Raw genomic sequence first — 13,267 nt, 5'->3', positions numbered from 1 at the left:
TTTAAGGCACCATTAATTAGGTTTTAAAAAATAAGATAACTTGAATCTTTAGTTTTCAAACCGTCTTCTGCAGACTTGCCAAAAAGTCAGCAGTTACACAGAGATACTCTTATTTTTTAAAAATTCCTCTTTTTTTCAAAAGTTACTGAGATATAATTGACAAATAGAAGTTGTATATATTTAAGGTGCATAATGTGATGTTTTGATATACATATACATTGTGAAATGATTACCACAATCAAGCTAACATATCCATCACCTCACATAGTTACCACTGTGTGCGTGTGTGTGTGTGTGTGTGTGTGTGTGTGTGTGTGTGTGTTGGGGGGAGGAGAATGCTTAAGATCTACTCTTAGCAAATTTCAAGTATAAAATACAGTATTGTTAATTATAGTCACCATGCTGTATGTACATTAGATCTCTAGAATTTTTTCATCTGTATAACTGAAACACAAGACTCTTAAATTTATAGTAATTTACTTCAAATTCTGAGGTAGGATAAGTATAAGAAGTTAAGAAATAACCCTTTTTCAGTGGTTTCAGTGTTTACTGTTGGATTGCAATTAAAGCTCGGAAATCACTGCGATACCCACCATTATTGTTCTACTAAATAATATAGAACCTTCATATATACTAGACTAGAGTAAACCATACCATAGAACAAAACACTACCTGTAGTAGAAAACACTATTTACCATTAGGGAAAAAATGAGGTAAATCTATATACTAAAGTGGAATAATCCTCAGGATATATCAAGTGAAAAGACCATGGTACAGAGCAATTCTTTAATTCTGTTTGCTTTTCTCTTTGCTATGCTTATATATAAGATTTCCCTTTAAAACATGCCTCATAGTCTCAGTATCTTTGTGTTATACTCAAAAGTAGGATAGCATGTCCTTCTCAGGCAGTGTTGCTTAGAAATCAGCACAGCTTGCTCTCTTGTACCTCTCCTCCCTTGTTCCAAACTGTTGCAAACACAGTGAATATTTGGTCCAGAACTGGGGACAGTAGAAAGAACACCAGTGTTGGAGTCAGTTCAGACCTGTGTCTGCCGCATAGCTGAAATCTCGAGCAAGTAAGTTACTTAATTTTTTTGATTCTGAATTTTCTCTTTTAGCGTATGGCAATGAAAATATATGTATTTCATATCTATTATGAGAACTAAAGGAGATAGAGCACATCAGCACTCAGCACAACGCTTCATAAATTACAACTATCATTAATTTAGTTCCTTGTCTAAGGGAGTCGTTTAGAGTTTTAGAAGCTCTGCTTTCGCAATTCTCCTTCAATAAGTACACTCTAACACCTCAGCCTCCCCTGATAAGCTACTCTGGAAAGTTAAGTAATTATAAGTGTCTTCCTGGTTCTTTTAGCACTTTTTAAGAAGGAAGGGGGGTGATATAGGAGTATAGGATTAAGAGCCACAAACAACTACCTATAAAATAAATAAGCAGCAGAGATATATTGTACAGCACAGGGAAATATAGACATTATTTTGTAATAACTTTAAATGGAGTATAATTTATAAAAATATTGAATCACTGAAAGCAATATACTATTAGTTGTACACCTAAAACTAATATACTATTGTAAATCAACTATACTTCACTAAAGAAAAAGTGAAAAAGAAAAGCAAAATTCCCTATTTCCGTTTCTCAAGCCCAGAGAGTTCTTTAAAGAAGAACAATACTCTTTGTCCTTTTGATTTCAAAAGCGAGTTTACCTTTCTTTAGATGCTTTTTATATGTTTATGATTAAATGTATTACTGTACATTATAAGTTGAGTATTATTTATTATATAGAAGCCTGTCTAGCAAAGCAGCCACAATTGAAAACAGGTTAACAGTGTGGACTGAAAGCCAAAACCAGGGATAATGTCTATACTAGGCTCCCTTATTGATCTAAATTATATTGTAGGAAAGTAGCCTTTTAAAGTAATCTTTTAAAGGTTTTTGTTTCTTTATTTTCAGCTCCTTCAGTCTGACATGGCAGAAAAACCAATGCGTATGTCCACACAAATACCCGATGATGAAGATATAGTTGAGTATATCTTTCAAAGAGAATTCTCCTTTTTGTCCTTAACAAAATTGTGTAGCTTCAAAATATTGACTCAGTAAACTGATATAGACCTAGATGGTAAAGACTTATGTTTGGACATGAATTAACTTTTATACTGATTGGAGTTAAATATCAATGATCGTTTAAATAACTGATGCATGTTTCTTGCATCTGCAGACATTTTTAGTAGTACAAAAGACTATTCCTATTTAACACCAAAGAATAACAAATGAAAATTCCAGAACCTCCCAGTAGATGAGGAGAATAATGCTACTTTGATATGTTTGTGGACCTTTAGATACTGATAATAAAAAACTTTTAAATGAAGTTATTTTAGGAAGTGGCTGGGTGGCTGCTTTTTTATTACTTTACTGAGTGGGAGATTGAACCAAGTTCCATTTTAAGACGCGTCTCTGTACTAGGGAAAACATAGTAATTCACATAAAATTTTACCCTAAAAGAGAGAGTAGCATATCTGAATGGGTGAAAACTGAGTTTTAGAACTATTTTTGACCAAAATAGATACATGAACAGATACATGAATATTGAGCTATGTTAAGTAGTGTTTGTTTATGACTTAATAACTAATGGCTCTCTTTTCGGTGTTTTCCTCCAATCATGCATGGTTTTCTGTATCTTCGTTTGAACCATCAAACGATCATATTTTTTCTCTTCTCTGTCTCAGTTACTTTTCTGAAGTGAATGGTTTATTCCACCTTTATTTTTCTATCAGCCGCACTTTAAAAATCACATTTGATCCAACTTTCATCTTCGTTGCTTTTCTGAAACTATTACTGACCCTTTCAAGTCGGGTCCCCACAAGGGTCCTCCTGCCTGGGGTCACTCGTGCCAGTGGAGTGAGACTGAGTGCGGCTCAGAAGCAAAGGAAAGTTTAGTCTTTGATTAAAGAATGGAGAGGTGTGAGCTCAAGCTCTAAAGTACACACTCTGCGGACAGGCTGTGGGCAGGCTGCTTCGTAGGGTTCCAGTCTGCAGAGGGAGGGGCGGAGTTCTCGTGGGTGCTCACGGCACCCCACCTCTATCTTGAGTTGAAGTGTTGCTCGCAGGGCTTCTCCACACGGTATGCCAAGTTGGGGTGTTGGGCCCATCGGTTCTGTGCTGGGAACTTTAATCCGAGGTGTTAAGTGCAGGCCTCTGCACACGGCCCCCTGTAGGCAAGTGAAACTAGACTTAGCGCGAAAGAAAAGTTTACAACTTCTCTTATTGTTACCGACCCTTTTGAGTCAGGGTCCAACGTGAGTCCTCCTGCCTGGTGTTATTGGAGCCAATAGAATGAGAGCCAGTTTGGTTCAGAAGCAAAGGAAAGGTTTATTCTTTGATCAAAGAATGGAGCGGTGTGAGCTCTCGCTCTAGAGTCCTCGCTCTCCTGAACAAGCTGTTTACGGGCCCGCTTTATAGGGTTCTTGTCAGCGGAGTGGGGCGGCGTTCTTGGAGGGCGACTGCAGTGCCGGGTGCAGCAGCATCTCTGCACACGGTTCACTGTCATCATCTTGAATCGAGGTGTCATGCACAGCGCTTCTCCATGTGGAGCGCCAAGTTGGGGTGTCGAGTGCAGCGGTTCTTTTTGTTGTTAATTTATTTATTTATTTTTGGCTGCGTTGGGTCTTGATTGCTGTGCACAGGCTTTCTCTAAGTTGCAGCGAGCGGGGGCTACTCTTGGCACGTCGGCCCAGTAGTTGTGGCTTGTGGGGCTCTAGAGTGCAGGCTCAGTAGTTATGGCACATGGCCTTAGTTGCTCCGTGGCATGTGGGATCTTCCCAGACCAGGGCTTGAACCCATGTCCCCTGAATTGGCAAGTGGATTCTTAACCACTGTGCCACCAGGGAAGTCCTGAGTGCAGTGGTTCTGAGCTGGGAACTCTAATCCCACACGTTAGGTGTAGGGGCTCTGCGCGTGGCCCCCTTAAGGCAAGTGAGATTAGACTAAGCACAGAAGAAGAGGTTAGACCTTATCCGATCACCTAGATTCCATCATATTTTTCCCAGGGACCCCAGTGGGCTTTGCTGGTGACAAAACTACTGTCAGAGTCCTATCTCAGTGACTAAACCACTGACTTATGCCCATCCCATATTACCTTTGGGCCCTCTGATGCATTAAATCACGGTGAATGCTCCTCTGTTTACATGGCATTAAAATCATAAAATTTTAGAATAGCTGGATCCCAAAGGCCAATTAGTCGAACTTTAATCTGATATATAAATGCTTGCTACAAACCATTTAGCAAGTAGTCTTCCAAACTTTTTTTGAACCTTTACAACTGGCAACTTAATTTATTCTCCTTTTTGAAATTAAAAATAACATTATTAAAAGAAAATTTCAAACAATAAGAAAGAGATAACAGGCCTCTCAACCTAGCTCTTTACAGGGAATAACTAATCTAATCTTTGAACAGCTTTTCATACCAGCCCATACTGATCAACCTAATTCTTTTTAATAGCTCTGTTCTTTTTTTTTTTTACATCTTTATTGGAGTATAATTGCTTTACAATGTTGTGTTAGTTTCTGCTGTATAATAAAGTGAATCAGTTATACATGTACATATATCCCCATATCCCCTCCTGCTTGCACCTCCCTCTCACCCTCCCTATCCCACCCCTCTCGGTGGTCACAAAGCACCAAGCTGATCTCCCTGTGCTATGCGGCTGCTTCCCACTAGCTATCTATTTTACATTTGGTAGTGTATATATGTCCATGCCACTCTCTCACTTCATTCCAGTTTACCCTTCCCCCTCCCCGTGTCCTCAAGTCCATTCTCTACGTCTGCGTCTTTATTCCTGTCCTGTCCCTAGGTTCATCAGGACCTTTTTTTTTTTAGATTCCATATATATGTATTAGCATACGGTATTTATTTTTCTCTTTCTGACTTACTTCACTCTGTATGACATACTCTAGGTCCATCCACCTCACTGCAAATAACTCAATTTCATTTCTTTTTATGGCTGAGTAATATTCCATTGTATATATGTGTCACATCTTCTTTATCCATTCATCTGTTGATGGACACTTAGGTTGCTTCCATGTCCTGGCTATTGTAAATAGAGCTGCAATGAACATTTTGGTACATGACTCTTTTTGAGTTATGGTTTTCTCTGGGTATATGCCCAGTAGTGGGATTGCTGGGTCATATGGTAGTTCTATTTTTCGTTTTTTTTTTTTAATTTTTATTTTATTAATTTTTTATACAGCAGGTTCTTATTAGTTGTCTATTTTATACATCTTAGTGTATACATGTCAATCCCAATCTCCCAATTCATCACACCCCACCCCCACCCCACCACTTTCCCCCCTTAGTATCCATACGTTTATTCTCTATATCTGTGTCTCAATTTCTGCCCTGCAAACCAGTTCATCTGTACCATTTTTCTAGGTTCCACATATATGCGTTAATATACGATATTTGTTTTTCTCTTTCTGACTTACTTCACTCTGTATGACAGTCTCTAGATCCAACCACGTCTCTACAAATGACCCAATTTCGTTCCTTTTTATGGCTGAGTAATATTCCATTGTATATATGTACCACATCTTCTTTATCCATTCATCTGTTGATGGACACTTAGGTTGCTTCCATGTCCTGGCTATTGTAAATAGAGCTGCAGTGAACATTTTGGTACATGACTCTTTTTGAGTTATGGTTTTCTCTGGGTATATGCCCAGCAGTGGGATTGCTGGGTCATATGGTCATTCTATTTTTAGTTTTTTTAAGGAACCTCCATACTGTTCTCCATAGTGGCTGTATCAATTTACATTCCCACCAACAGAACACTCACTTTTATAAGGAAAGGGGCTTCACAACTCATCTTCTGGCTCTAGTTTCCTCTCCAGGCCACTGTCATGCTAGTGCCTTATTCATCTTTTTGAAATGCTTCTTCCTTCTACTATTCTCTGGCTCTCTGGCTCTAGCCACTGCCCATTACCATTTAGATAAAATCCATATTCCTTAGCCTCATATTTAAAACTCTCTATTGTTGGGGTCCTTTTTTGGCCTCTTGTTCATAATACCTCCCTCCTTCATATAAATCTTATCCTGTCTTCAAGAGCCAATCTGCCATCTTCTAAGATTATTTTTAACTACTCCATGCCACCGCCATCTATCCTTCTTCCAAATTCCTATATTAGGTTTTGACTTTTCTGTAATTTTGGTACTTAGTAGGATATTAATAGATATTTTAACTTTCTCTTCATGGCTTTTATTCTATTGAAATTGTAGGCTCTTCATAAATAAGACTCTTTGACTTATAGAACATCAGAGTGTGAAAGAATTTTAAGCTCTCCTGATCAAATGTTCTCATTTTACAGAAGAGAAAACAGGCACCAGTGACTGTCCCAAAGGCTCACAACGACTAGTGACGTTTCTTATTCAGCTACCTTTCCCCATACCACTGGGGAAAAAAGTTCAGTGAATACAGGGTAAACATCAGGGCTTGTCAGAGCTTGTAGAGTCCTTTTATAAATTTACAGACTATAACTTTATGTACAGTATCCCATTTGCTAGATGTAGTCTGTGTGTCCTTGCTATCATGAGGGATTGAAATAATGTATGATTTGCATTTCAGTTTCATGTGAATGCATGTGAAATAATCCTTTTAATAGTAGGTTCATATATTTTTATATCTCTACCTTGTTTATTTCTTAATTTGCTTTATTTGTGCTTTGTTTGTGGATGATGCAAAGTTGAATTCAAGAACGAGACTTGAAAGATCACAAATTCCAAATTAGTAGAATCTGAAATATTTAAGTTCTCTACATAGATTATTTTGGAATTTTATAAAAGTAAATATTATAAGAAAGAACTTTTGGCCCATCAGAAGACATTTGTTAAGTAATAGTGATGATTCTATGGAAACCCCTGCTTGTTCTATCGATATTTGCTCTGTGGGTGAAAACTCAGTGTTCATGAGGCCAAGGTTTCTGGTCTGTTCCTGATAAGAAAATGGGCTATATTTTGTTCTATGGACACACAAAGCACTTTGATCTGGTACCTCCCTAAGCTACAGTTTTTAAAATGAGAGAAGCCTGCCACAAGGGGGTCTAGGACAGAGAGGACAGTAGAGTGTCCAAATCTTTTATTGTTACATATAATCTTCAGATTATATGGGTCAGAATGTTCTCTTTTGAGTAGAGAAGTCAAAATCTACCACCATATATAAATGCTGTCTTCTAAGAGCACTAGTAGTTACAAACTGAAAATTTTTATTATTTCTTATTTGATTGTATTTTCAGTTTAGTATTGCTAAATACACTCTCTTTAAATATAAAATCCCCATGGAATTTTTACTAATTAATTCTTGGTTGATTCCTGGATTCTTGGTTGAGACCAGATAGGACCCGGGTAGGCTCCTATCCCTACCATTCACTCTTCATTTAGCATGCACTAATTCAACCAAAAGCTATTGAAAGCCTACTGTGAGCTGGGAGTTAATGATATAAAATGAATAAAATTCTATCTCAAAGAGCTCAAAGTGTATTGAACTCTGTCTTTGGGTAAATCATGTAAACTGTTTGGATCTTAATCCCTTATTTTAACATAAGAGGATTAAATGAATTCTAATACTAATCATAGTGAAACTATTAATACAAATGTTTCCTTATATCATTGTGTCTATAATATTATAATGCTTATGGAAAAAGAAATAGCATAATTTAATTTCTATGCAAAGAGTGTTTTTAAAAAAATCTTTGAAGCATATTCTTATTTAGGGCTACCAACTCTGTGTTTTCTTTGTTAAAAATTTTTTTTTAATAATTTCATATTTTTGACCACACTATTCAAAATAGTTATGCTAAAAACATGATATAGTAAACCTATTTTACTCTTACTACTGAACTCAATTAAAAGTCCCATAGCAGGGTGATTCAGGAAGGGGTAGGCATGTAGAAAGGAACATGAAATTGGAATATGAAGAACAGCAATCTCATAGTTAATAATTTTGATGCTCAAATATGCAACATTTGGCCAGTAGGTACCATTTAAACAGATTCTCCTGTGCTTTTAAAATTACATTTGAATATATATGGGCTGAAAGAACATCTTAATATTAATGGTTTTTCCAATGTGTAAACATGATATATATTTCCATTTATTTAGTTCAATCTTAATCGCTCTTATCATTCTTTTGTAGTTTTCAGTGTAAATGTCTTGCATATCATTATGATACTTGATATTATTTCTATCATTTTGAATTAATCAAGACTTGTCTTGTGGCTTAATATATGATCCACCTTAGAAAATATTTTGTGTGCACCTGAGAAAAATGTGTAGTAGGCAGCTGTTAGATGGAACTTTCTGTATATGCCTAGTAGGTCCATTCAGTCTATTGCATTGTTCAAATCTGCTGTTTCCTTATTGTTTCTCCATCTGGATGATGTATCCATTGTTGAGAGTGGGGTATTCAAGTCCCCAGCTACTACTGCATTGCTATTTCTTTCTCCTTTTAGTTCTGCTCGTATTTGCTTTACATATTTAGGTACTGAGTGCATATTTATAATAAATACATCTTCTTGATAGGTTGTCCTCTTTATAATTATAACTTAGTCTATCTTGTCTGAAATAGGTATAGCCTTTGCTTTATTTTGGTAACCATTTGCTTGAAATATCTTTCTCCATCCCTTTACTCTCAGTCTGTTGTGTTCTTAAAGTTATTCTCATGTAGGCAGCATATCATTTGATTTTTTAAAATCCATTCAATCTTCTATGACCTTTTATTGGAGAATTAATTCACTTACCTTTAAAACAATTATCAATAGGTAAGGACTTACTATTGCCATTTTGTTAATGATTTCTGATTGTTTTGTAATTGCTTTGTTCTTTACTTGTTATCTTGCTGTCTTCCTTTGTGATTTGATGACTTTTTTTGGTGGTATGCTTTGACTCCTATATCATCATCTTTCATGTATCTAAAATTACCTATCACTTCATCCATTAAACCCATTTTTTCTGTAGATTCTTATACATGTTCATAATAGTTATAGTATTTGTCTGCCAATTCCAATATCCTCATTGTGTGGGTATTTCTATTGATTGTGTTTTTCCTTGGCTATGAGACAGATTTTTTTCTGCTTCTTCAAATCTAGTAATTTTGATTATGCATTGAGCATTGTGGATGGTATTGTAGAAAGTCTGAATTCTATTATTATATTTCTCTAAAGAGTATTGAATTTTGTTTTAGCAGGCAGTTAGATTACTGGCAAGTCATTTGGACACTGTTGAGTCATGATACTCTTTGTAAAGATGGGTTTATCTTAGTTATACCCTTTGACTTGGGAGTAACCCTTTGACTTAGAACATAATCCTAAATCCTATAGCAAGTCCTTTTACAAATTTAAATAAAAAGTCCGAAGTGTTTATCTAAAGTGTTGACCAATCTTGTCTAACTTGGAAGAAATGTAAACTCCAAACTCTGTCTCCTCGGGTCTTCCCAGGACCACTGCTGAAATACCAGCTTAGCACTTTTGGAATGCCAACTCTTCTCTCCATTGCCACTGAGCTCTTTGTAGCCATGCCTGCACGTGCAGAGTGAGACTCAGCCAAGTGTTCTAAAGTTTGCAGATTTGGATCTCCCCACTCTGTGGCCTGCTCTTCCAGCATTTCTTTCTCAATATCCCAGTATTTTGGCAGCCCAACTTCTGACCTTAGACTTCCCAGCTCAAGATTGTCATTCTGCTTGAGCTCTGCTTCCCAAGTTTCTCATTTACTGGGGAGTCACTTCAAGGGAATATATGGATAAACCTAGTTTCACCTCTTATGCTAACCTTATTTCCAGCGTGATTTATTCTTGTTTCTGCCTCCTTTTTCCCTCCCAGTGCCTTCAAACAGTCCTTTTTTTTTTTTTTTTGGCCGCACCATGCGGCTTGAGGGATCTTAGTTCCCCGACCAGGGATTGAACCCGGGCCACGGCCATGAAAGCCCAGAATCCTAACCACTAGGCCACCAGGGAACTCCCCAAACAGTTGTTTCTAATTGTTGATGTAAGGAAAGGTAAAATGCTATAAGTTACTCTATCACCAAAAGCTAGGAGTGTACACACAATTTCACACCTTACTTTTTTAACTTAATATTTTCATGTATTTTTCAATTTATTAAAGCATTCTTCATAAATATCTTTTAAAATGACTTAAGAATGCCCCAGTGTGTGCGTGAAAAAATATAGTATCATTTACTTGGATATTCTATTTCAGGGAGTCATATATTTGGATGTTAGATAGCTACAGTGAACACTTTTATGCATAAAGCATTTGTGAAATTTTCTAGTTGTTTGGGAGAGATTTCTAGGGGTGAGATTAGTGTAGATTGTTAAGCATTCTTTGAATTATTTTTCCACCTTTTAAAAAATAATCAGTTGGTAAATTTATGTATAATATTGTTGGATTTCTAGTTTTCTAGGTTGGTATTATCAGCAATGGATTCCTTTAACAATTTGATATAACACAAGTTCTCAGAGGGCATATAAGAAATTTGAAGTCAAAGTTTTTAGTTGCTTCTTAAAAAATTCAAATTAACTTTGATTTCCTTACATATATTAACATATATTGGGTTTCCTGAATATATTACCACACTGAAACGGAGTGAAAGAATGTTGTTTCCTTTTTTTCTATAAAAATAATTTATTATTGTATAGTAACATACTAGGCTTTCTTGTGGTACTTCTGTAATTTCCTATTTTTAAGTTTAGAAACATAGTCTGAGTGTGATCAGAGATAGAGTCACTATAAAAACGATGACAAAAATCTGTGTGTCTGGATAAAGATTTCTCTTCTCACAAATTTACTTCATTTGTGTCTTATCTGAGGTATGATGATCAAATGATAATCAATTCCATTTCTTTGACATATTATTATAGTCATATTTTCAAATGACATTTTCTATTCTAATTAATATATTTGTATTTGTTTTTTTCTCTAAGCAAAAAGAAGATAATATCCGTTGCTTAACTACGCTTGGTCATTTTGGTTTTGATTGTTTGCCTCAACAACTGGTGAACAAATCTGTTCAACAAGGGTTCTTTTTTAATATTCTCTGTGTGGGTAAGTGCCAAACCCCTCACATGAATTATTTCCTAATTTTCCTAAATGCTCATTTCAACTTATCGTAAGCAGCATAACACTGGTGCTGTTAATTTAAGACTATGTCTTCATGTTTGTATTGGTTTGTATCTTTAGTCATGTTACTTAGACATTTTTTTCTTTAAGTGTTTCAGTGCTTTTCAAAATCCGATATAGCTTTGTGTATATTATCTTTCTATATTATGTAATGATGGAGGGAGTCAAGAGTAGCATGTATACTTTCAAGGATATTCCAGTCTTTAAAGTGTTTGGGACCCTTTAAACCATCCTAGAGGGTCAGGGTGTTACTTCTTCTCAGACATCTTATGCCCCTATGATGTATCTATGTTTATACAGGGGAAACTGGGATTGGAAAATCAACATTGATCGACACACTGTTCAATACTAATTTGAAAGACAAAAAATCCTCACATTTTTACCCAAATGTTAGACTTAAAATTCAGACATATGAACTTCAGGAAAGCAATATTCAATTGAACTTAACTGTTGTGAAAACAGTGGGGTATGGTGATCAAATAAACAAGGAAGGCAGGTGAGTGGTTTTTTATTTTAATTTAAAAATTATTCTTATTTCAAGGAACTTACTTTCTTTCTCCATGTATTAAAAAGTAATAGTCTTCTACGGGCTTCCCTGGTGGCGCGGTGGTTGAGAGTCCGCCTGCCGATGCAGGGGACACGGGTTCGTGACCCGGTCCGGGAAGATCCCACATGCCGCGGAGCAGCTGGGCCCGTGAGCCACGGCCGCTGAGCCTACGCGACCGGAGCCTGTGCTCCGCAACGGGAGAGGCCACAACAGCTAGAGGCCCGCGTACCGCAAAAAAAAAAAAAAAAAAAAAAAGTAATAGTCTTCTAGAATATATATATGTATATGTATATATACATGTACATATATATATATAACTGAGTCACTTTGCTGTACAGCAGAAATTAACACAACATTGTAAATCAACTATATTTCAATTAAAAAATAATAAAATGGCTCTATTGTAATAGACGGCATGCAGTTGGATCTTTTTTACAGCCACCCCTGCTTTATTTTCATTTCCACTTTCATGGTATATCTTTTTCTATTTCTTTACTTTGGGCCTATGTGTGTCCTTAATGCTGAATAAGTCTCTTGTCAGCAGCAGATGGTTGGGTTTTATTTATTTATTTATTTTGTTTGTTTGTTTGGTTTTTTTGCTGTATGCGGGCCTCTCACTGTTGTGGCCTCTTCCATTGCGGAGCACAGGCTCCGGACGCGCAGGCTCAGCGGCCATGGATCATGGGCCCAGCCGCTCCACGACATGTGGGATCTTCCCAGACTGGGGCACGAACCCGTGTCCCCTGCATCGGCAGGAGGACTCTCAACCACTGCGCCACCAGGGAAGCCCCGGGTTTTATTTTTTTAATCCATCTAGCCAACTGTGCCTTTTGATTACTGAGTTCAACTCATTTATATTTAGAATAATTATTGAGATGTAAGGACTTACTACTGCCATCTTATTAATTGTGTTCTGGTTGTTTCGTAGTTCCATTATTTAGTTTTTTTCTCTGTTTCTTTCTGTCTTTGTAAATTGGTGATTTTTTGTGCTGGTATGTTCTGATTTCCCTTTCTTTATCTTTTATGAATCTACTCTAGGTTTTTGCTTTGTGGTTGTCATGAAACTTACATGAAACATCTTACAGATAAAACTGATAGGTGGTTTACTTTGCTCGCATAAGAAAATTCACCCTTTTGCTCCCTATTTTATATTTTGAGGTCACAAATTTACCTTTTTATATTGTATATTCTTTAACAAATTACAGTACTATAGTTATTTTTAATACTTTTGTCCTTAACCATTATACTCTAGTTAAGTTGTTAACATGCTATCTTATCACAGATTAGATTTTTTAAAATCTGTATATTTGCCTTTACCAGTGTGTTATATACTTTTGTACATCTTCATGTTCTCATTAGTGTCTTTTTGCTTCTGTCTGAAGAATTTCTTAAAGATTTTCTTGCAAGGCAGCTCTAGTACCACTGAACTTTCTCAGCTTTTCTGTTGTTGTTTGGGAAAGTCTTATTTCTCCTTCATTTCTGAAGAATAACTTTGCCAAACAGAGTATTCTTGGCTGGCAATTTTTATATTTTGTTATTTTT

General features: G+C 36.3%; 1 protein-coding gene across 1 annotated transcript in view; it reads left to right on the top strand.

Moving 5' to 3' along the window:
* Positions 1 to 1,034: 1,034 nt before the first annotated feature.
* Positions 1,035 to 13,267, top strand: part of SEPTIN14 (septin 14) — a 36,194-nt gene continuing 23,961 nt past the window's right edge. Inside the window, exons 1-4 of the mRNA XM_029220953.1 lie at positions 1,035 to 1,076; positions 1,972 to 2,040; positions 10,983 to 11,103; positions 11,479 to 11,674. Of these exons, the coding sequence (XP_029076786.1) occupies positions 1,987 to 2,040; positions 10,983 to 11,103; positions 11,479 to 11,674 (371 nt within the window). The 5' untranslated portion in view covers positions 1,035 to 1,076; positions 1,972 to 1,986. The remainder of the gene's footprint in view (positions 1,077 to 1,971; positions 2,041 to 10,982; positions 11,104 to 11,478; positions 11,675 to 13,267) is intronic.

This window comes from Monodon monoceros, unplaced genomic scaffold (genome assembly GCF_005190385.1).
Source record: "Monodon monoceros isolate NGI ecotype Baffin Bay Population unplaced genomic scaffold, NGI_Narwhal_1 Super_Scaffold_13, whole genome shotgun sequence".
NCBI lineage: Eukaryota > Metazoa > Chordata > Mammalia > Artiodactyla > Monodontidae > Monodon > Monodon monoceros.
This window is presented reverse-complemented; position numbering and strand designations above follow the sequence as displayed.